The sequence below is a fragment of the Caretta caretta genome, chromosome 2 (genome assembly GCF_965140235.1).
Source record: "Caretta caretta isolate rCarCar2 chromosome 2, rCarCar1.hap1, whole genome shotgun sequence".
Taxonomy (NCBI): domain Eukaryota; kingdom Metazoa; phylum Chordata; order Testudines; family Cheloniidae; genus Caretta; species Caretta caretta.
This window is the reverse complement of record NC_134207.1, coordinates 156,245,606-156,269,184: the sequence shown is the minus strand read 5'-3', so window position 1 is coordinate 156,269,184 and position 23,579 is coordinate 156,245,606. Positions and strand designations below refer to the sequence as shown.

General features: G+C 42.9%; 2 protein-coding genes across 2 annotated transcripts; one reads left to right on the top strand and one right to left on the bottom strand.

Annotated features, from left to right (window-relative positions):
- Nucleotides 1–10,582: 10,582 nt before the first annotated feature.
- Nucleotides 10,583–13,027, bottom strand: ALG2 (ALG2 alpha-1,3/1,6-mannosyltransferase). The gene is made up of 2 exons (XM_048839406.2): nucleotides 12,593–13,027; nucleotides 10,583–12,023 (listed from the first exon to the last, which is right to left on the bottom strand). The coding sequence occupies exons 1-2, from the start codon at nucleotides 12,914–12,916 to the stop codon at nucleotides 11,121–11,123; spliced, it is 1,227 nt and encodes a 408-aa protein (XP_048695363.2). The 5' UTR covers nucleotides 12,917–13,027; the 3' UTR covers nucleotides 10,583–11,120.
- Nucleotides 13,028–13,113: 86 nt separating this feature from the next.
- On the top strand, nucleotides 13,114–21,470 carry SEC61B (SEC61 translocon subunit beta). Its single transcript, XM_048839407.2, has 4 exons — nucleotides 13,114–13,407; nucleotides 13,491–13,588; nucleotides 14,038–14,139; nucleotides 21,106–21,470. Exons 1-4 carry the CDS (start codon nucleotides 13,405–13,407, stop codon nucleotides 21,191–21,193), a joined length of 291 nt encoding a protein of 96 aa, XP_048695364.1. The 5' UTR covers nucleotides 13,114–13,404; the 3' UTR covers nucleotides 21,194–21,470.
- Nucleotides 21,471–23,579: the final 2,109 nt, after the last annotated feature.

The following is a 23,579-nucleotide window of genomic DNA, read 5'->3' as shown; positions in this document are numbered from 1 at the left end:
CCCCAGCCTGCTCCACTTGCACTGCGCCCCGAGACCCCACTGGTTCCCCCCGCCCACCACTTGCTCCTCTTGGCCTGCCCACCACCTGGCCGAGGGCTTCTCTCCGACCCTTGGCCCCACCCCCCCACCCCACTCCCCCGCTCCTCTCTGCCCCCTGGCCGGACCCCAATGCATCTCCGGCTCCAGGAAGTCTCTGCTTCCTACCACCTGTGGGGCACCCAGACCTGAGCCACCTGGGACTGGTGCAGAAGCCCGGCCAGTCTCAGCCAGGTGGGGGTGGGGGGAACAATGTGGGGGGCTTGGCTGGGCCTCTCCAAGCAAGTGCGTTTTGAGGGAGCCCAGCCAGGGCTGGCTGATCGTGTCACTCCCGAGGGTCCAGAGCGATTCCCCACCCCGGGACCAGCCCTGGCTATGCTGCCGTCTCAGCCTCCCAGCAGAGCAGGTGAGTGTGGCTGGGAGGCAGGGTGTGGGGGAGTGGGTCTCTGGGGTGTGGGGGGAGATGGGCTGTGAGGGGGCGTGGAAAACGTGTGTTGGGGCACTAGGGAGTGGGGGTTCTGTGGGGGGTGCTGGGCAGTTGTGGTGGGGCTGTAGGCAGGGGGGCGCTGGGCAGCAGTAGTGTTGTGCAGGCCGCTGTGCATTTGTGGGGTGGGGTGGGGGAGCTCTGGGCATAGTGGGTTCATGGGGGCTCTGGTTATAGGGAGTCAGGGGGATGTTGGGCGGGGGGGGGGGGGCTGTGTGGCACGGCATGGGCCCGCCCCCCAGGGAAAGGGGCATGCTGGCAGCACAGGGCCGGGTGGGCCACTGTGCGTCTGACAACTGACGGTTTGTAAATAGTGGCCTCGCACTGGGCTGGGCGGAGCGGGACCACCCCTGCCATGCCATGCCCCATTGCCTCTGGCTGGCCCCTTGCTCTGGGGACTGACCTCCCCGTGCCATGCACCATTGCCTCCATTGGGGCCCACACATATGTTTGGCGCTGGGCCCACAAAAGATTAATCTGGCCCTGTGTGTCCACATACAAAAGTGCTTGTAAGTTTGGCCTCCATTTGCCAGATTGTGTTTCACCTAACAGAGCATTTCCTGGCCATGGGCCCTCCTCTCTCCCACACTTCTCCCTGTCTCTACTGAGGCAGTTAGTGCAACTAGGGGTGACAGGCAGGAACAGTCGTGTACTTAGGGGAATGCAAAGACTTCAGTTGTGGTTGACTCCCTGCTTAGGGGTTTTGAGGGGCAGAGGCTCTTGTCACTTACGTTTGTACACCCATACAGGGGCCAGGCACAGCCTGTCCCTGTGATGTGGAATTTGTACTACTGCAGGGCAGTGATAAGGTTTGGGTGGTGGACTGATATACTTTGCTTATAGGTCTTTTGTGCATTAATTATTAACTGTCTACCTCTTTGGTAAACTCAGAGCCTTCAAGGCACCATCATCTGGAGGAAGCAGCTGTCTTAAAATCCAGTGTGGAAGTCTAATGACCTAATTCACCAGTTTAATGCTCTTAAAGATTTATAACAGAAACTGTCCTTATCAGTTCTAATCTACTTTCTATGACGGTGGTAAACATCCTTCCCTTTTGTGTGGGGGAAGTGTCCTGAGGAAAGAAAGAAAGGGATTGAGGAGGATTCTAGGAGGAGAGAGAAAATTGAAGGATATCCTGGAGGCAAGAGAGAAAAAAGATCTGAATGAAGTCCTAAGAGGAGAACATACATCTGTCTGCCTGCCTTCTGGCTGTCCATTGATCATCTACTTATCTATCTAGAGTGGTTGCCACTAAAAAGTCAGCATTCACAAACATTTACCACACATTGGCATCAAAATTCCATAGAATTTTCCCTATATTTAGCATGGGAAATAAATGAGATATCACAGCTACTACTGTGTTGTAGCTGTAGGTAAATGTTGACTTTTAAATGACAACTACTGCTTGTCTTTCTAGTGCTCCTAACACTATAAAATGAAGTTTTATTGTTGCCTGAGACTATCTTCTTGCTCCTGTCTTGGTTAGGTTATATTCATACAGCTGATTCTAGGATGAATACGTTGAGGAGAGGAAAAATCTCACTGGCCATTTTGTAGCCTCCTTTGTTGCTACAGAGGAGATGGGGGATTATTTGTATGAAGTGAAGAGGAATGTAAACTGGAAAGATAGGGGGACCTGAAGGGAGAGAGACAGAACAAGAAAACATGACATGTTGATATAAATGTAACATTTTTTCCTCACAGTGTGCACTGGGGTGGGGGTACCCAAAAACCACCCTCACTGGGTGCCCATGCACAATGCCACATCGACTGCTTTTTGTGCATTGACTTTTTCTTTCTCTACCTCCTTTTATCTCATAAAACACTTTATAACCTTCACTTGCTACTGAAAAGCAACTCTCTGTGAGCTGTAGCTCACGAAAGCTCATGCTCAAATAAATTGGTTAGTCTCTAAGGTGCCACAAGTACTCCTTTTCTTTTTGCGAATACAGACTAACACGGCTGTTCCTCTGAAATCTCTCTATGATGTATATTGTAGTTGTCGAATAGCCTAAAGCAACACTATACAATAGTACAGGGAAGGAAATGAAGACTGTTACAGTATCTAATTTAATTTACTGGAGGAATTTAAGAAAAATCCGACAAAAATGTAATTACCTCTTTGGAGCTGAGTGAGAGATTCCATGACAACACTCCAACTTGTTAGACTGAACTGAACATAAGAGTGGGCTAGATGTAAACTGAAAGACAAAGGCTTCCAAAGGAATTTACAAAGGAATTACAAAGGATTCCATATTTAAAATATATTTAAGGCAGTGGAGTGACATAATCATGGTTCATTCTTCACTGAATCCCTGGCCAAGGTGACTGTTGAAAACATCTAAAAACAAAGACTGAACCAGAGAAGAAGGACTGAGCCCAGGCTGGAAGGTTGTCTAGCCTGTGAATGAAATATCTGAAGGTTTAAACTGCAGGCAAGAGCAGCTGTCCTTCAAGAATCTCTGCAATCTCCCTAAAACAACATTTAGGGTGAGAAATTACTACTTGTATCCAGTTTCTTTAGTATTTTAAGATTAGATTGCGTTTTTGTTTTATTTGTTGCGTAATCTGCTTTGATCTGTTTGCTATTCCTTATAATCTATCTTTTGTAGCTAATAAACTTGTTTTTGTTTTCTCTAAAACTAGTTTGTGGAATTCATAACTGGGGGCAAAAAGCTGTGCATACCTTCCTCCACATGGAGGGAGGGGTGAATTTCATGAGTTTACGCTGTATAGTTCTCTGGTGCAGCGGAAGACTGTACAATTTTGGGTTTACACTCCAGAGGGAGTGTGCACTTGTGTGCTGGGCAATTCTTTAGCTGAGCCTTCCCATGCACAGCTGATCTCAGCATCTGTGTGTATAGCTACAGCTGGATGTGTCCCTACCTGTGTGTGTGCTGATAAAGTGCAGTCTGAAGCCTGAGGGAGGGCTTGGCTGATTTGCCTCAGCAGTACAGTGCAAAGAGAATCCAGGCTGGTGGGTCAGGCGGGGTCAGTGGTACCCCAGTTCCAAGTGGCACCCTGGCAGCGGGGGGAGGGGGGGAGGGGGGGAGGGGATGGAATTTGTCAGAATGTCCCGTTTTTAACTTTGTACCCTTAGGGGGAAAAGGCAGAAGTGTGTGTGTTTTGGGGAGGGGAAGACATTTTTTTTTAAATCTGGGGCCAGGCCCTGTGTGCTTCATAGCCATGGAATTTTCCCTGGAATTTATCCCTTGGGTCAGAAGTATGCTCCAGAATTGCAGCTTTCATTACCTAATAATTATAAAAAAATCTTTCTTGCGTTAATGTTTGTGAAGTTAAGCTTGAAAATATGAATCAGGTGTAAACTGATGCAGTCTTGTCTCCTTTGAGTCTGAAGACAGCCTGAAACAACAGCTCAGAAGAGTGAAATCTCCCTTTCATTTCAATGTATTGCTAACTCGGGACTAGGGACCGAATGGCTAGGCAGCAGTTCGGCAGAAAAGGACCTAGGGGTTACAGTGTATGAGAAGCTGGATATGAGTGAAAAGTGTGCTGTTGTCGCCAAGAAGGCCAATGGCATTTTGGGATGTATAAGTAGGAGCATTGCCAGCAAATCGAGGGACGTGATCGTTCCCTTCTATTCGACATTGGTGAGGCCTCATCTGGAGTACTGTGTCTAGTTTTGGGCCCCACACTACAAGAAGGATGTGGAAAAATTTGGAAAGAGTTCAGCTGAGGGCAACAAAAATTATTAGGGGACTGGAACACATGACTTATGAGGAGAGGCTGAGGGAAATGGGATTGTTTAATCTGCGGAAGAGAAGAATGAGGGGGGATTTGATAGCTGTTTTCAACTACCTGAAAGGGGGTTCCAAAGAGGATGGATCTAGACGATTCTCAGTGGTAGCAGATGACAGAACAAGGAGTAATGGTCTCAAGTTGCAGTGGGGGAGGTTCAGGTTGGATGTTAGGAAAAACTTTTTCACTAGGAGGGTGGTGAAGCACTGGAATGTGTTACCTAGGGAGGTAGTGGAATCTCTTTCCTTAGAGGTTTTTAAGGTCAGGCTTGACAAAGCTGGGACGATTTAGTTGGGGATTGAGCTGGGGGTCAGACTAGATGACCTCCTGAGGTCCCTTCCAACCCTGATATTCTATGATTCTATGAACTCTAAAATCTAAAAATGACCATTTAAATCCCAACGTTAACTGTTTCACTGTTGGTCATTTTAGCAGAAATATTTTAAAGGTATGGCAAAACTTCTTTATGCACCCTTACATCCACACAAAGGGGGTGCAGGGCAATGCTGAACTGGTCCTCTGCATTATATAATGAAAAGAAGGGAGGAAATGAAATAAAAAAGGAGGAAAGCCAACAGGATACCTTCGGCTGCTGAACGTGATGTCAGTCAGAAAACACTGAGTGAGCAGAGAATTTCCCCACATTAATGATGTCCATGAAAAAGCTCTGACTCATATGGAATAAAATAATAAACACATTAATGATTCACCCTTGGAAGACTACATAATTCCTGTGTGAATTTCACAGAGGCCTCATCTTCGATAGGAAAAAAAGGTGTGTTTTTTAACTCTAACTCACTCAAGGTAAAATCCTAGGGAAGACAATGCAGCTTGTAGTTTGCAGATGAGTTGGCAGGTCAAGGTACAGATTGTGAGGGAGACTCTCTTTACCTTCATCTGTTAACATATGTAAACTACAAATTGCCTTCTCTTCACTAGGATTTTCTTGACTGAGTTAACTCAAATTAAAAACACACCTTTTTAGCCTAGTGAAGATGAGGCCTTATGGACTAGCTAATCTCCATGTTTTTTAGTTTGGGGCACTGTGCTGGGCATCAGGAAAGTTTTATATCTGCTGGGAGGTGGCACTGCATTGGCATTCATGCTTGCACCCCATTGAGAATCCTCCTTTCTCCCCAGAACTGCCCTTCCAGTGTGTCATTCTCCTTTCCTACTAGGTATCAATGCCATCTCTAGGCTGGGCACCAACAATGGGTAGGTTGCACACATCATGACAGACAGGGCAGGGAGCAACTGACGCAGAGCTTCAACTGACCCTGTGTAGGAAGACAGGGCTGGCAGCAGGCAAGAAGTGAAGCTCTTTCTATTTCAGATTTTCTTGGGGGGTTGGAGTAAGCCATTATCTTTGTTGCAAGGAAAGAGGGAACAAGACATGGGAAGGAAGGCATATCTTGTTATGGAGCAGAGAGAGGGAATCAAGACAAACATATTTTTTTCTCAGGCAGAATGCTGAGGACAAGTTGCACAGTCAGCCTGTGGAACTTGTTGCCATGGAATGTTGAGGAGGCCAAATGTATAACTGGGTTAAAATAAGGATTAGATAACTTTGTGGAGGACAGGCCCATCAATGCCTAATAGCCAAGATAGTCAGGGATGTAACCTCATGCTCTCGGTGTTCCTAAACCTCCGACTGCCAGATGCTGGGACTGAACAACTAGGGACGGATCGCTTGAAATTGCCCTGTTCTGTTCATTCCCTTTGAAGTATCTGGCCCTGGCCAATGTCAAAGACAGGATACTGGGCTAGATGGACCATTGGTCTGACCCAGGATGGCCATTCTTATGTTCAAGTAAACTTGTCTTCAGGCTACTGAAGGGTTTAGGGTCCTTTAATAAGCTTGGTAGGCAGCACAGTAACAGCTCCTCAGACTTCAGGTAGAGAAGTCTATGGCAGCTGTTGAGGGAGGATACAACCCATAAAAGTGTTTCTTGTTAAAAAGCATATAAACTATAAGTATTTATGTGATATCTGTTCATTGTATAAAGGTTGCATAAAACTACTGTGGGTACTGATTTTGTTTTTTCAGTGCAAGTGTAGTGAGAAGGACCACAGCACTAGGTGTAGCTAATTCCCCCTTTGAACTCTCCTTTACAGGTATGTGACAGCAAGGAGGCATGGCCTCCTTGAGAGACTAACAAGGACGGACGACCATGCAGCCTACAGCATATTTATGGTCCTGATCCTACAAACACTTATTGCCCATCACAAGTACTTATTTCCAGGAGTAGTAGTCCTAGCAGCAATCTCTGCACTCAGTAGTATTTGCTGGATTGTTCCCTGTTTGCATAACATCAAAACTTGAAAAACTCATGGCAAAGAGGAAGTTGGAGGGGATGAATGGGCTGACTGGGACCAGATCACCTGGAGCTGCTGGCTTCTCTTCCTGAAACAAATAAGTAAGCTGGTGAATGGTGGTCATGGGTTTGCTGCTCTTATAAAAGGAAGAAGGGGGGAGGGGAGAGAAAGTGGCCTGGACATTGAAGCACCCCAGAGAAGGAACTGAACTGCAGAGGCCCAGCTGGAGAGCTGCAGCCAGAAAGCCCGAGAAGGCGAAGACATTGTCACCTGGGAGGAGCCCTGTCGCACAGCTCTATCCCAGAGCAGGGACAAACAGAGAGAGTGCAGGACACACACACACTTGGCCAAGGGGGCGCTCATGAGAGATGAGTGCACCCTGTTACAATAGGACAGACAGAAAACTGCTTGGGGATAAAGAAGGAGGGACATGTGTAGGAGAGAATAGAAGACAGCATAGTGGGGAGCAAAAGGGTATGATGGGTGGAGAATGCATAAAAAGATACACGATCAGTAATAGGAAATAAAAAGCAGAGTGAAACAATATAATAAAAGATCAGGAGACAGAGAAATGTACTTTTTAAATATTTATTAATAGAAAGTTGATTGACAATGCTTCAGTTATGAAGAGTCCACAGATGTTTTGTTCCTTTAAATTGCAGGGATGTGGGATTTCAGGGGCTCAGTGACAGATGTTTTCAAATGAGCTAGTAGGTGTTAAGGAAATTTTTCAATCCCTGGATGAGAACACTATGTTAATCTACTTCAATTCCAACAGCTTCCTGAGCTGAATTGGGACAGGACCTCTTTCCCTTCTAGATGCTATAGGCCTTCCCACCTAAAGGTAAGTGTCACATCCTTGGTCCATGCTCCATCCCAGCTGCTGTAGCCATATAATGATTGAAAGCTCAGCATGGACCATTATTGATTTTATAGGTATGCCATAGACTGGGTCTGCTGAGTCAAGTTCCACAATAGTCCTTAAGGATGTGAGAAGTATTACATAGACTGGGTTAGCATGGAGAGAATACAGACCAAGCCATTCTTGCCTGAGAAGAAGTGGCAGCACAGAACAAGGGGATAATGGAGACTGTTCAGAAAGTGTGTGCTGAAGTCCTATTAGAGGAATCACTGTACCTACAAAGCTTTTCCTGCCCAAACTAATGGGAATGAGAAGTTATACCTGCTCACACCCACTGACAAATGTATTGCTCATATAATGCTTTTACATGAAAAGGCACACAAATTTTAGATGTAGGCTTTGACAACAAAAATGTTCTGAATTGACATGGGTTTTTTTCCCTCCTCCTTTTGGCTTTCACACTAAAAATACTAGCCCTTTGCACATTTTTTCATTAGCGGCTTCATTCTTGGTTTTTGAAAAATACTAGCTGTAAAAGTTTCTTTTTGCTTGAAAACTGACACCCTATTGGGGGGAAGTATTTACTAATTCCTCAAATATAATTTATTTTTAGGAACTAAGAATACAAGAAAATATTTTTGAAGTTTCTAATAAGTTATTTCAAATCTTTTGAGCTGGAAAAGTGTAAACTGAATTTCCTTCAAAATTTCAGGAAAAAAGCCCTTTTCCTTCCAAGAGTCCATCTTAAATTTTTGAAAACATACTTTTTTTAAGGTGCAAGGGGGCTTTGTAATTACATTCTCATCACATTAACTATGCCCTGGTGCCTTTGCAATTGTCACAGAAAGAAAACAGTTTAAACGCAATGCAATACATCACCCCAGCATCACTGCAACTGTCAGTGACAATCTGATGCAACATCGCACAACGGTTGGTGCAAAGTCCAGCGAGCAATTTCAACTAAGCATATATACACCACTGACAAGTTTGCATGACTTGTATTAGTGAGTTCAATAAAATGCTGATCATTTTAAAGTTGAAGCTGCCACCAATGAATGCTATCTAGTAGATATTGGGGTACTTAACACTCAGTGTTTATTGTCAAGGCCCTTAAGATTCATTAGACCTAAATTATGCAGCAGGGGGCTTGGATCTGTGTGGAAATAGGCACCAACCACCCCAAACTCTCTCCTCCTCTTCAGCTCTCACCCATCCATATCAATTGCCTCCTGAAGGTCTCAGTTCATTGAAAAAGGTGCCTGCTTAGCAGAACATTAGAGACCAGCTTCCCCTTCTTCCTCTTCCAAGTCCTTTTCACTTTTTCACTTACTTTAAAGGGATGAATTTTTCCCTTCTAAAAACTTTACATGTTTTAACTTTGTCAGCTTAAAGAGTCAGTGAAAGGAAAAGATGTGAAGAAAAGATGTGAGGCTTAAGGGACAGCAGACTTCTGGCTGCATGGTGGGGACTTATTGGAACTTCACGTACCAGTGGCAGAGTTGGGAATAGAATCCAAGTTGTCTGACTCTGATTTCAGTGCCCTAGCTACTGAAGCATGCAGCCTCCAGGGGATTTTATTTAGTTAAAAAGTGAGGAAGAGTAAAGCAAAACATGTTACAGTAGGATTTAGGCTGCAGTCTTAACAATGGAAAGGTTAAAATCTCTCCATAAATCAAACAGCAATTCAATTCTAAAATTCTGAGAACTTCTAGAGACACCTTGGAATAAAAGTTAACTATCCCAAAAGCGTACACACAGTGTGGTACGCAGAGAGTCCATACAGAGTAAGTACAGAACCTAAACCTCAGAGAATTATGCAAGTTACATATCCATTTATAGTATATTATATATATATATATATATAGTATATGGGTAGATCAGTGGTTCTAAAACTTTTCTACTGGTGACCCCTTTCACATAGCAAGCCTTTGAGTGCAAGCCTCGTTATAAATTAAACACGTTTTTATATATTTAACACTATTATAAATGCTGGAGCCAAAGTGGGGTTTGGGGTGGAGGCTGACAGCTCGTGACCCCCACATGTAACAGCCTTGTGACCCCCAAGGGGTCCCGACCCCCAGTTTGAGAACCCCTGTTGTAGATGAAAAAGCATATAAGACAAAGTTAAATAAAGTGAATTGGGCCTGCAAAGCTCAGTAAAATGAGTTGAGGTATTTATAAAATCTGATATTCCTTGTCCTCAGATTAATGAGCTAATATTTGCCCCCCTCAATAGGATTTCAGACCAAAATATAACTAACTTGTATACAGTGCATAAAATATAAACTTAGAAGCAAATTTCTAGCAAGCCACAAAATGCAGTCCCTTAGAATCTTTTCAAGTGATGTTCTGATACATTGTACACTATAAGAACCACTATATATCAAACATATCTAAGGCCTGTTTCACAGTGAAGTCTCCCTGAACAGAGAAACTTGCAGAATCTATATCTAAGGCTGTTAGTTAACTTCATGCATTTTTTGCTCTTTGTGTGATTTTCTAAAACCAAAACAGAGGACTGTATACTTTTCTCACTATGACTTCATCCACCATCTTAGTTTTAAAAGACATAACTGAACTTTTATGCAGTGATGGACATATTACCGTCTCTTTTAAAAACTCAATTTGACATTTTGATTGTGGGAAATATTCATTCATATTATCATTTTTGCATGACTCAAGACTATGGGGATACATCTTGAAAGGAAATGGAAGAAAAATGTCAAGGCTTTTTCCACATATCTATCTGGTTATGTGCGGATCAGAAAATCCACAAAGGAAAGCCGTATCAAGACACGCTTCTAATAGACAAAATGAAATTCAGTAGATGTAGACATTTAGTATAACAGCTGATATTCAAGAAGATTTCAGAGACTTTTGAGGGGAAAATGGGGTTAAATCCTAGCCCCATTTTTTGTCTGAGGGATTTTGACATCCTTGGTTTCATCCTTCTCTCTCTTTCCTCTGCTACTGCTCCAAGAACAACAGCTAGTTACTGGGATTATGACATTAGAGATGATTAGGTGATACAATTTAAGGACAGGAGTTCTCAGACAAATAAGATCGTTTAAGACTGTTCAACATCACCAGGCTACAGGTTAGCATTTAAAAAAAAACAAAACACAAAAAACCATGGGACTTTATTGCATATGTATAGCTCACTGTATTTTCAATGACTGCATCCACACCAGAATTGGCAGAGATCTGGCAGAGCCTTTCAGTAGAAATTCATTCAAGTGGAAAATTATGGTGCATAGTATTACAACAGAAGAATTGCACTGTAAAGTTAATTCATAGCAAGTGTAGAGAAGAAAGTTTAAATAAGAAAGTTAATCATCTTATACAACCTGAAGACTTGCCATAATTTTAACTTTCCCCAGTTTAAACTAGCAAGTCTAATAAATTTATTAAAATATTTTCCAGTACATGATATGCAGCAAAAATTCAATGTAGTCACTGGTAAACAAATCCACCTCAACTAAATCTTGTTATTTTGTGGCAACCGGCATGAAACAGACTATCAAAAGTGTAGTTTAAAGATTAACTCAAGTTTTCTAAATATTTCAGCATCCTTGCACTAGCCTAGACGTCAGTTTAATCAACTGTCTCATGTACAAATCAGAAACATGACAAAGCACTAAATTACACTACGGCATGTATCTGTTATTGTGTTAATCTACATATGTATTGGTACAGCTGTTCTGTAAAAGCGTCTGAAGAAAATTTTTCTGTAACTCTTGCTCTTCCAGCTGCTCCCATTGTATTCTTTAAGGCAGGGTCTCTCACAAATTTTTCCATGGCCTCAGAAAATTGTGTTGGAAGAGGATCACACAAAAATCCTGTAAAATTATTTATAACAGATTCCAAAGGACCACCTGAATTAACTGCTATAACTGGACATCTCATATACATAGCCTCCAAAGGAACTATGCCAAAGTGTTCATTGCTTGGCGTATAAAGCACACACACACAGTTATTGAAAAGAGAGATTTTTTGTTCATCTGAAAAAGACCTCACAAAAGTGACTTGCTTGCTAATATTAAGCTTAGTCGCAATAGTCTTCAGCTCTTCATAATGTTCCACATTTTCCAAAACCCTTTCATCATAACCACCAGCCAAAACTAGATGAACTTCATTCCACTCTTGAGCATCGAGCCTGCCACGAAGATCATGTAAAGCTTCCAGAGCTAATGCTAGGTTTTTTTTCCTTTCAAATCTATTGATTGAAAGAAACAAATATTTTTTCCCCTGGGGAATTATACTAGCTATATCTGCAGGAACAATTGTTTCAAAGGTACTGACATTCAACGAAGGGTATAGGACGTCTGGTTTAATCTGATTTAAGGACTTAAATGTATTCTTGAAGACATTAGCTGTAAAATTGCTGTTGACAACAATGCAATCTGCCATGCCAGTAGTATACTCTTCCAACCAGTCAAGTGGAGCTCTATAGATGCGTTTAAGAAAAGATTCTCTCTTGGTCAGAAGCTGATCAGGAAAGTGACAGTAAAACAAAACCTTCTTAGGAGTTCTGGCCAGCCTGAGGACTGGGATACAAGCAGACACCTGGATAAACCGAGAGGTGGGGGTGAGAGTAAGAGACAGCACTGTTTATTCAGTCCCAGTTTCTACAATAGGATCTATCCCGGAGCGACACTTGTGGATTCAAAACTAAAGCGTTCCGCGTGAGGAAGAAGCGGCGCGGACTGTGACGACCCGGTGCTTACTCTCACTCGCGGCCTCCCGCAAGGGGCGGGGAGGTGGGGGGGTGGGGGGGGGGTTCAGATGCTGCTGGCAAACCGCCACTCGGCGGGCTTCCCTTCTCGGTCCGGGGAGAGGCGACCCGAAGGGCAGGCGCCTGGCGGTCTCCCCTGCCCGCCCGTGACCAGCGAAACACGTGGCCGTGCGACTCGCAGCCCCACCCGTGCGGTCCGCACCCGGGCTCAGGGCCCGTGCCCAGCGAGGGGAGGCAGCGCCCTCCCGGCTCAGGGCCCACCTGACGCCCCCTCCCTTCGGTTCCCGGCTGCGAACCGAGCTGTGACCGCGCCGCCCCTCCCCGCACCGGGCGCGCGGCCCCGGCAGCTCCTCGCGCTGGGCCAGAGCACGTGCTGCTGGCCCTGGCCCCGCCCCCGCACCTGGTCGCACACGAACACGTCCATCTCCTCCCCGCTCAGCAGCAGCACGTAGAGCGCCACGTAGGCCATGCGCAGCGCGGCGCAGAGCGCGTGGCCCCGCCCGAAGAGGCTGCGAGGCAGCCAATCCCCCACGCTCCGCACCGGCAGGCCGCGCGTCTCCGAGAAGCAGCGCGCGGGGTCGTAGTGCGCGGTCCAGATCTGCACGCGGCAGCCGCGCGCCCGCAGCGCCAGCGCCGCGTCCACCACTAGCCGCTCGGCGCCGCCCAGGCCCAGGTCCGGGTGCAGGAACAGCACGGACGGGCCCGAGCCCGGCCCCCCTGCCATGCTGGCGCCTGCACCCGCCAGAGAGGAGGCGGAGCCCGCTTCTTTTGAGCGAAGAAGTGATTCCGGGACCTGGGCTAGTCCACGTGTCACTGCAGAGAGCGCATGCGCAGCTCCGCCCTCTCGCTGTGCTGCCAGCTTGGGACACATCAGCCTTCGTCCCCGCATAGGTGACCTGGTGCTGCCTGGGTCCTTAGCCCGCGCGTCCTGTGGTGTCTCCGTTTCAGGCGGGGTTCGGGCACAGGAGGGGGACAGGACTCTGGCGGCTGGAGCCCTGAGCTCGGTTCGCTGCTCTGGAAACTGTCTCCTGAGAGGCGGCTGGAGTCAGGCAGTGTCCTAGTCCACCGCGGGGCCTTGGGAGGCCCAGGAGGCGAGCGGTCCTAGGGGCGGGGCAGCTAGACCTGGGGTATCTGCAGCAGCCGCAGCGAATTTTGGAGACGGGAGAGTTCTGAGGCCCGCGCGCGCGCTTCCTTGAACGCAGAGTCGCTGCCATGGTGAGAGCGCGGGGCCCCGATCCCCCCTCCGCGCCCTGGCTCGCGCTGGTCCCGTCTCACGCGCTGTCTCTTTCTCTCCGCAGCCCGGCCCCAGCCCCAGCGGCACCAACGTCGGCGCCTCTGGCCGCTCCCCCAGCAAAGCGGTGGCGCCTCGAGCTGCGGGATCCACCGTCCGGCAAAGGTACCGGCGGGGGCGGACCCCGAGGTCGGGGCTCGGTAAAGCCTGGCTGCGCCGCCCGGCCTCGACCCGATGGAGACACCGGTCGCGACAACGCTCGATAGCGCCGCCTCCTGCCCCCCCCTCCGACCCCCCGAGGCTGACACTTGAGCTGGGGGAGCCTCGATGGGCGTCGTTGCCCCTGGTGCCAGCTGGGAGCGGGCGGCTGGGGGAGGGTGTCGGGCAACTTCTCTCTATGTCTGTGGCTAACGGCACTGAACCGAGCCTGGCAGCGCCCTGTGGCCCGGACCCAGCGCTGAGCACGGTCACTGCGGGCCAAAGTCTGAGACCAGCACCAGGAAGAGATTGTGTGGGGTGGGGGGGGTTTCTTCTTGACTTCTAGGAAAGGTTGGTGGTTCTCAGCTGATCGCGAATGCAGGTCAGGTTGTGATTCCCTTGTTCTTCCCTCCAAGGAAAAACGCCAGCTGTGGGACTAGGAGCGCAGGCCGCACTACCTCAGCAGGCACTGGTGGCATGTGGAGATTCTACACAGAGGACTCCCCTGGGCTCAAAGTGTAAGTCCCAAAAGCAGCAAGAGGGTGACAGTGTTGTTTTAAATCTATATACAGTAGTCCAGGCTCCCCGAGTCATTTGATCTGGCCTGCACATTATGCATGAAAATATGGGAAAACCACAAGTGCTTAGATAAATCAGAAAGAATGCCTTGAGGAGACCTGGTTATAAAAATATAAAAGATCAATCTTGTAGGTAGATGTTTAAGTTAATACAGTACAGTCAAGATGATTACTTGAATTTTTTCTCTAAGGTTCCAAACCTGCAGACGTGCACGTGCTTTTCTTGAGTACTATGAACGGTCCTAAGAAATCAAGAGAGGTTACTCACAGTAGTAAGGCACATGCATATGTGGTTGTAGGCTTCGGACCTAAGGCTTCATTATCTACAGTTTTTCTGGGTTTTTTTAATGCCAATAAAAACACCATTGCAGAAATACCAAAAAACATTATACATCAATACGTACCGTTTGCAGTCATACACGCAGTCAGAAGCAACTCACTGCTAATGAGGTCCACTGGACACGGTAACTTCATTAATCACACGTCTTGAGTTAAACATAATGAAGTGACGAACATTTTAAGAGACACTGGTGTTATAAGGCTAACCTTTTCAGCCTTGGCTCACACCTATGTCACAGGTTTGTTTTAATGCTTCAACCCTGTATTTCCTTGGTCTTCTGTTGTAGGGATGAAGAAAGCCAGGTGCTCTCAATCAGTCCCTTTGCCCATTACACCATATCTTTAGCACGCAGCTTCTTAGATACCTTAAGTTGGTAATCGAAGTGGTAGGTGCTGCAGCTGGCTGTAAAAGAAAGAGCTTCCTGAGCAAGCAGCAAAAGCAATATAAAATAAAATGGCCATTCTGATAGCTATTAAAATACCATCTCATTCACAAACCATTTTCTCCTATACACTTAGGCCTGTAGATTTCTCACTTCTGCAAGTGTTCCTGACACTCTTGGAGATATCCTCGTCCCTTCCAAAAAAGTGATAGATCCCACCCTCATCCAGGCTTGGGTGATAGGCAAATACAGTCAAGAAATAGAGAGAAACAGCCTCTTTCCTTGTCACATGGAAACTTGAGGCAGGAATAGCATGTTATTTACCAGAGCTGTATTTACCAGGTAAAATCATGGTTTTTAACACCCAGGGAGAAACTAGTTAGTCCCAGTTTAAGGCCTTTTAAAAACTGTTTCATTAATGCACACCACAGTACACTTTGTTTTAGTTACATATTCAAATTGTGGTTACATGAGGCAATAGACTCAGAGATTAATTTAGAATTGTTCAGATAAAAATAAAACTGCAGAGGGCATAACATATAATTATAATACTGAATATTGGAATATTGCACAGTTTGGTTCAGTATCTTCTCAAGGAAGTTACACATGTCAGCTCATTTCAGTTTTCACTGTTATGTAACCAAAAGTCAAAAACATTTGATTAGATGAAAATGCAGAGTTTCAGGTTTGAAGCATTAAGCAATCAGAAGCATGCATAGTTGCAGACAACTGGTTGAAGTCCACTTGGGCATATAGCATTCTGTAGCCGGAGACCAACTTTAGTTGTGGCTAGACCAAGCCTATTCTCCAGATTTGAATGGATGTATACAGCATTTGAGAAGATTCGTTCTGTACTTGCTGGATGTTGAAATTGCACCACCAATTCTATTAAGTCAGATAGAATATCAGTATTCTTCAGATTTTCCCCACCATATTACAGGAGAAACTTTCTCCTTGATAGCAGATGAAAATATTGTGGGGTGTGTGTGTGTGTTTTTGGATACAGAGCTACTTCTACTTTAAATGCAAGTGTATATATATGGCAGAAAGTTGAGATTTTTTTTGCTGAGTAATCACTGCCTTGCAATTTCTTCTTAAAATGACAATTCCTTTCTTGCATATTTTAGATGAAGGAGGTCGGCCAACATGTGTACATGAATACTTGCTTCATGAAATTTTTGTGTACTTTTGCTTGATATGGTGCAAGATCTTCATTTATCATTAGGTTCAACCATACTTTGCATGCAACAGCAATTGTTGATGTGGTGTCCCTTTTTGAAGTGTCAAGTGCCACAACAGCTGGTTTCAATTGATTGATCAAGTTCTTTGTTTCCCGGAAAGCCCTTTGATTATCAATTATACTGACCACTATCTTCAAGTTCTTCCTCAAGACCGCTCACAATCCTGAGATAATGTAACTGATTTTTAATATAGGTTTCCATACATGTTGTTTGAGTGTTCCATCGTATGTCACCACAGATTTGGGGTTTTACAGATCCTTGGTATTCTTTTAACCAGGCTGACGGTGATTACAAAAGTATTTTTGTAAATCTACAACGTTTCATCAAAGCACTTGGGATAAGGTCTTGTCCAAGTAGATTTAGCCAATGTGATGCTCATTAATATATAACCAAACTGTTGTTGTCTTGTTCCAAATCACTTCTTATACTTTCCATCTTTTTTTCATCTTGCATTAGTGTAACTTTTTTCCATAAAAAGAAAAGGAGTACTTGTGGCACCTTAGAGACTCACAAATTTATTTGAGCATAAGCTTTCATGAAGTGGGCTGTAGCCCCACAAAAGCTTATACTCAAATAAATGTGTTAGTTTCTAAGGTGCCACAAGTACTCCTTTTCTTTTTGCGGATACAGACTAACACGGCTGCTATTCTGAAACCTGTTTTTTTCCATGTAATTTGTTACTTCCACTCTCGTGCTATCAGTGTCTAACAGTTCACCTGCTACCTGCTTTTTGATTGGGTGCTTTGTAGCCTGACCATAGGCAGCTGATCATTTTTTGAAAAGTTTGATGCTTAATAACTAGGGCCCTACTAAATTCACTGTCCATTTTGGTCAATTTCATGGTGATAAGATTTTTAAAATTGTGAAATATCAGATTTAAATAGCTGAAATCATGAAGTTCATGGTGTTGTAATTGGAAAAGGAGTTGTGGGAGGGTCACAAGTTTATTGTGGGGGGGTTGCAGTACCGCTATCCTTACGTCAATGCTCCTGCTAGCAGCGCCTTTGGAGCTGGGCAGCTGGAGAACGGCAGTGGCTGAGTAGTTCATTTTGGGGTTTTTTTTGTAATCAGTTCTGTAAAATCTGTAAACTATAGAAACAGGCTTTTTGGTCTCTTTGTAGCTAATGTTCCTGTGTGTTACCATCATGGCATAATGTAATTTATGTAGCAGATGTTTACTAAATTTCTGAAGTACAATTTTTCTTTACTGAAGTTTAGTACTCCTTAACAGTGATGATAATTAGTAAGGTACCAAGTTCTTCCATGAAGACTAATGCACTTGAGAGTCTTTGGTTTTGCATATGTTTATGAAGAGACAGAGCTTATGTAAGATCTGTGTCACATGCAAATTCATAAAGAGGGAACCCATAACAAAACTGTCTGCTTTAAGGAGGCCCATTTTGCCTGTCACTATATGCTGATGTACTTGCACCAAAGTAAGATTAAAAAAATAAAATGCTGGTATAAAAAAACTTAAGTCTTCACACCAGGATGTTAATATGGCAAAGTTCTTTCCCACCAGAAGATTTTAATAATCTTAACTCAAATTTATTGCATGTTTCACATACGTTTACACAAAATCCTTTATAAATGACCATGGGTCTGTCTTACACTCTTTTTGGTTATTGTGTTGTTGAGAGAGGGTTGTTTTTTTTTTTCCAGTAGGAGCAGCTGTTTTCGATCAGTTTTGTAAATCTTCCTGATTGTGAACTTACATTGAGGCAAACCAAATGGGCTCTTAGAAAAACAAACAAGTATTTCATGTGTTATTGATCCTGAGAATATAATAAGTCTAAAATGAAATAAAAAGTTCTGTTGAGGCCATAGACAATTGGAGATCAGCTTTAGAGAAAATAGTCTGATTGTCATCACAAATGTGGAAGAGCCAATTTGTCCTAACTGAAATATGGTAGATAAATTATAATTGTTCACTGAATAGATCACCTGTTGTACTTTTGGAAAGGATGAGAAATAGGAATGGTCTGAAGATGATTTGTATTTTAATAAGGGTGAGAATGATTTATTGATTCAAGTGGCAAGTCAGATATATTTTGGAGTGGGTGGGGAGTTCCTCTTAATTTTTGTTTTTTGTTTGTTTTTTATGATTGTGGAAGATCCTAGAGCTTCATTAATTTTATGTATTCATATTTATACTTTTGGGGTCTGGAACTATATTGTGAAGATGGTGGAAATGATGGATTAGCTAAGAGTTGCCTATGGAATTGCACTGTGAAATTGCAAACTAAAATATATTGCATATTTACACTTAGTTTGATTGCTAAATACATCTACGTATCTATATCCAGTTGGATAAAATTCAAGATTCTGCACAAAAAGCCAAATTGGGCTATGCATAGTAGATAGCAATTATGATTTAAAATAGTTTGTGAGATGAGGATGTTCAAAAGCCTGTGAATCAGAAAATTGCATGAGGAGTTGAAAAACCTTGAAGACAGTAACATGAAGGAGATCAGTTTTCAGAGGAACAGCCGTGTTAGTCTGTATTCGCAAAAAGAAAAGGAGTACTTGTGGCACCTTAGAGACTAACCAATTTATTTGAGCATGAGCTTTCGTGAGCTACAGCTCACTTCATCAGATGATGAAGTGACATCTGATGAAGTGAGCTGTAGCTCACGAAAGCTCATGCTCAAATAAATTGGTTAGTCTCTAAGGTGCCACAAGTACTCCTTTTCTTTTCATGAAGGAGATCAGTTGCTTTAGTTTCATTTTTACATTATGTTCAAATAAGATCTGCTTGATCATAAAAACTCCATAGCATGAATCATACTTTTGGAAATCTGGTGCTGCCTCTAATGAAGGGAGATCAAGTACAGTGTTATGAGTAGAGCTGTCAATTAATCACAGTTAACTCACGCGATTTAACTCAAAAAAAATTAACTGATTAAAAAAAATTAATCGTGATTAATTCCACTGTTAAATAATAGAATACCAATTGAAATTTAATACATATTTTTGGATAGTTTTTCTACATTTTCAAATATATTGTATTCTGTACTGTAATAGAAATCAAAGTGTACAGTGCTCACTTTGTTTTTATTACAAATATTTCCACTGTAAAAATGATAAAAGAAATAGTATTTTTCAGTTCACCTCATACAAGTAGCATAGTGCAGTCTCTCTCGTGAAAGTGTAACTTACAAATGTAGATTTTTGTTGTTGCATAACTGCGCCCAAAAACAAAACAGTGTAAAACTTTAGAGCCTACAAGTCCACTCAGTCCTCCTCCTTTTTCAGCCAATCGCTAAGACAAACACATTTGTTCACGGGAGGTACTGCTGACTGCTTCTTATTTACAATGTCACCTGAAAGTGAGAACAGGTGTTTGAATGGCACTTTTGCAGCCGGCGTTACAAGGTATTTATGTGCCAGATGTAAAAATTTTATTAAAGCTAATTTAAAAAAATATATATAATACATAGGTTGGGAAAAGAGTGTCTGTATATCTGGGCATAGTGATTAGATTATCCACAAATACAAAGTTTGTTTTCAAATATCATATGATACATAGAGTACATAATCCGCAATAACTCAAATTTAGGTGAATAGATTTAACAATACAGTTTAGATATTAGAATCTGAATACTTGGGTACATCATTCATGAAAACTTGTACAGAGATTTGGTTGTGGGAAGCAAATTATCAGTAAGTGGAGATTGAGAATTAGGTGAATTAAAATATACTCTTGTTTTTTACAGTGCAAATATTTGTAATCATAAATATAAAGTGAGCACTGTACACTTTGTATTGTCTTGTAATTGAAATCAATATATTTGAAAATATAGAAAACACCCAAAAATATTTAAATAAATGGTATTTATTATTGTTTAACAGCACAATTAATCATGCGATTAATCGTGATTAATTTTTTTAATTGCTTGACAGCCGTAGTTATGAGATGCACAGTAAGAAAATGGTGTTTTTATTGTAATGGAACGCTCACGTTAATTTGCTTGGGATCCCCTTCAGACTAGTCACAGCATAGATCAGCTAGTTTAACACAGTCTAAAATTGAAAGTGTGAGAAGTTTTCCAAACAATAATACCCTAATTATAATTTCATAAAAATAGAGTTAGTGAGCATAAAAGATTCCAACACGAAGTTCAGATTGGGAGTTTTAGATAAGGATTTATAATGGACAGAGCTTCCACTTGTGATTTTTTTCAGTGTCACTTGCAGTAAATTTAATCAAACTGAAACTGGTGTAACTATAAAAGCCTACTTGAAAAATGATTGTATCTGTTGCCTCGCTGCATTTAAAATTCTGTTCACTTCTTAAAAACTGGAGAGTTGGTTGTAAATTACTTCCCAAGCTAAAATATTCTAATTTTGAACCTAAGTTTGACTAGCTGCTAGGGGACTCTATTGTTTCTTGTGCTCTATTTGTGTACAAGTATGCTCAGGTCACTAACTCAGTAGCAGACCCACCAGAATGTGAGGCGGAAACATGAATTGAAAAATGTGGAGATAAAGTTTACGATCAGAGTATTAAGATCCTGATTTCAACAAGTGATTAGCAGTGAATGACTAAATACTCCCTGTAATAGTTATAGTACAAATGGAAGCATCCATATTCTTTCAGCAATTCAAAACTGAGGTATCAAAATTAAATCTTAGATTTCCAACTTAATGTGGCAGATACGAATTCTGAGAAAATGGTTCTTATTTCTGTTAATCTTAAAGGGTTAACTTGTACTACTAAAAGCTGCATTCCAGTAATGTTTGTATTAAAACTTTTGCAATAGATAACAAAATAATCCCCATCACTAATTTGGTGAGGGGTGTGGAGTGGGAGCAGGAAGGAGCTTTGATATTAAGTCTGTGTATTTACTGAGTAATTTATTTGGCTGGTTCTACCTAACCTTCAGAACAAGATGTCTTTATGTATCGTTGAGATTTAACTGACTTTTTTTCTTTCTTTCTAGTGGTCCTGTTCCAGTTTTGGTTATGAGTCTCCTCTTTATTGCTTCTGTATTTATGTTGCATATCTGGGGCAAGTACACTCGCTCATAGACTCCTCTGCATCCATATGTCTGTCAATTTAAAGCATACATCTTGGACCAAAAGTATGGAGGATTTTGTTTGCTCATGGAGAGAGAATATTTGGAAAGCTTCCTGTTTGGCTATTGAGGAGTCCCTTGTCACTTTTATTTGGTATTAGTGTTGAATGAACTGTTAAATTTTTCTGTTTGTGCTGGTTTTGAAGTCTTTCTGTCACAGGTCATTGTGTGTTTGCCTGTAGACTTAAAAATTACAGGTCTTGCAATAAAATTTGTATACATAAATTGAAGCAATGCATTCTCTATTCCTCTTCTCCTCCCCACCCCCCAACACAGCACTGTCATGAAGTATTATAAAGAGCGCTCTGAATAGTTTTGAGTAAACAGTGGTATAACAATAGTTCAAAATGGAATTTTGAATACTGTACAATATAGGTAGAAAATAAAATATTACATCAGAGAATTGTTTTTGGAACAAAATTTGTGAGACATGAAAATAGTTGAAATAACATATGCTAATGCACTTGGTCATAAAAACGTAGTGTGGTACATGTGTTGGTAGATTGCTCCACCTCTTTGATCTGGCATTCCACAGCAAAGACCATGTAATCAGCCAGCTTTGGATCACAGAAAAAACCTTTTCCCATTCTCTCTCTCTCTCTCTTTCTCCTCCGCCTTCCCTCAGTGCATATATATCTGTGCTACAATTAGAATTGCTTATATTGCACACTAAACTCTTGAGTGAGGACTGGTTCATTTATCTGTTTCCCTCAATATTGGGTAGAATGACTTTTAGCTCACTTGCTCTTTTTTCACTTCCCTAGCCAGGTGCACTTAAAACTATTGTGCAGGAGAGGCTAAATGCATGCTTTTTGGCTTCTTAGATATGTAGCCCTGAGTAAAAGAGCTGTCTCTGGGTAGTAGGCTACAGCAGCATCATAGACTCATCAATTTTAAGGTCAGAAGGGACCATAATGATCATCTAGTCTGACCTCCTCCTACACATTGCAGGCCACAGAATCTCACCCTCCCATCCTTTTTCTCTCTTTGAATACTCTTGGTATTGAGGCTGATAACTATTTGAAAGTCCTACTACCACAGAGAGAGGGCAAATATCTCCTTTTTCTCTGACAAAACATCTGGCAACTTAATTACACATGCATTTCTATTCATTAGGATTGGAGTACAAAAACAGACAGTCCCTGTGCTGGGGAGTTCACACTTGTACCTGTTTACTGAATTCACTTTAAATAAAACAATGTGGTATTACACCACCATGCGTTTGGCTCTGGTGGCTACAGTTTCAAGCTTAACAGAACGAAAGTCACCTCTGCTACTTGCTTTAGATTTAGAGCCTCCAGGAACACATGAAGACCAAGGGTGTAGTGACCACACATACATTTCCATGTACAAGGTCTAGTCTGTTTTACAAGTTTTATTAAAGTTATGATTACCCAAGCATATAGAAATCTTCTAAAGACCTATGCACAAGGTACAAATATAGTCATACTCACATCCTTAATGATATTCAGAGGGTCTGATAGATGCCTTGCCAATTGATCATCAGTAGAGGGATGAGTCCTGCTGGAGTTTTCCCTTAGGGAACTCATTTTACCCAATTTGGGAGCCCTCTTTTATCTTGTGATATTGACTACACATACACTCTGCGCATGTGCGTGAAGGAGTCCACCCTATTTGCAGTGTCCCCCAAGAATATTGGGGTACCTGTAGCCAGACAGCCAGCTCCCCCCCCCCCCCCCCCAGACCAGCATTGCTGGAAACACAGGAGGAAGCCGGAACAGGGCACTTAACATATATTCCAGCACAGCCTTTGAAGCTGTGAAAAGCACAGGTGTGCTGCTACAATGTGCCTCTGGGAGCAGATACGATTAAGCTCACAGCAGGCAGAGGCCCTGTGACAGACATGGCTCTTAGCCCCCACTAAATAGCGTGATGCACACACACCAACATCCTAGGTGGGAAAATATTTACCCTGATAAAAGAAATGTCCAGTAGTCGAAACTTATTGTTTCTCTCCTTTGCAAGTGTAAACTACTCTTGCGAAAGCTGGTGTCACCCAGACAGACCAGCCTCAATTTGGCATAAGAAAGGAGAAAGAGAATAAAGGAGTACAGAGGTATAAGTAGGGGACCTACAGCACCATGATTTTTGAGTGCTTTTTCACTATCTATCTGCTGGTCAGATAAGTGACAGCCTCCCAAGGCTTCTACAGCTAAGAGGGTCCCTAAGCCTTGTCCCTTATTCGTCTTTCCGTGGAACTGAGTGACCGATCCTGGCTTGGCACCGCTGGAATCGAGAGATGCAAGGAGGGTAAGAAGCACCCACACCTGATCTCCTATCTTTAGTGTACACATATTTTGAAATAGAGCTCTATACTT

Excerpts from the sequence above, each read along its gene's own strand:
- ALG2 (XM_048839406.2), bottom strand. The coding sequence starts at position 12,916 with ATGGCAGGGGGGCCGGGCTCGGGCCCGTCCGTGCTGTTCCTGCACCCG. Across the intron at positions 12,024-12,592 it reads ACGTGTTCGTGTGCGACCAG|GTGTCTGCTTGTATCCCAGT; the intron begins GTGCGGGGGCGG and ends CGGTTTATCCAG.
- SEC61B (XM_048839407.2), top strand. Across the intron at positions 13,589-14,037 it reads GGATCCACCGTCCGGCAAAG|GAAAAACGCCAGCTGTGGGA; the intron begins GTACCGGCGGGG and ends CTTCCCTCCAAG. Across the intron at positions 14,140-21,105 it reads GACTCCCCTGGGCTCAAAGT|TGGTCCTGTTCCAGTTTTGG; the intron begins GTAAGTCCCAAA and ends CTTTCTTTCTAG.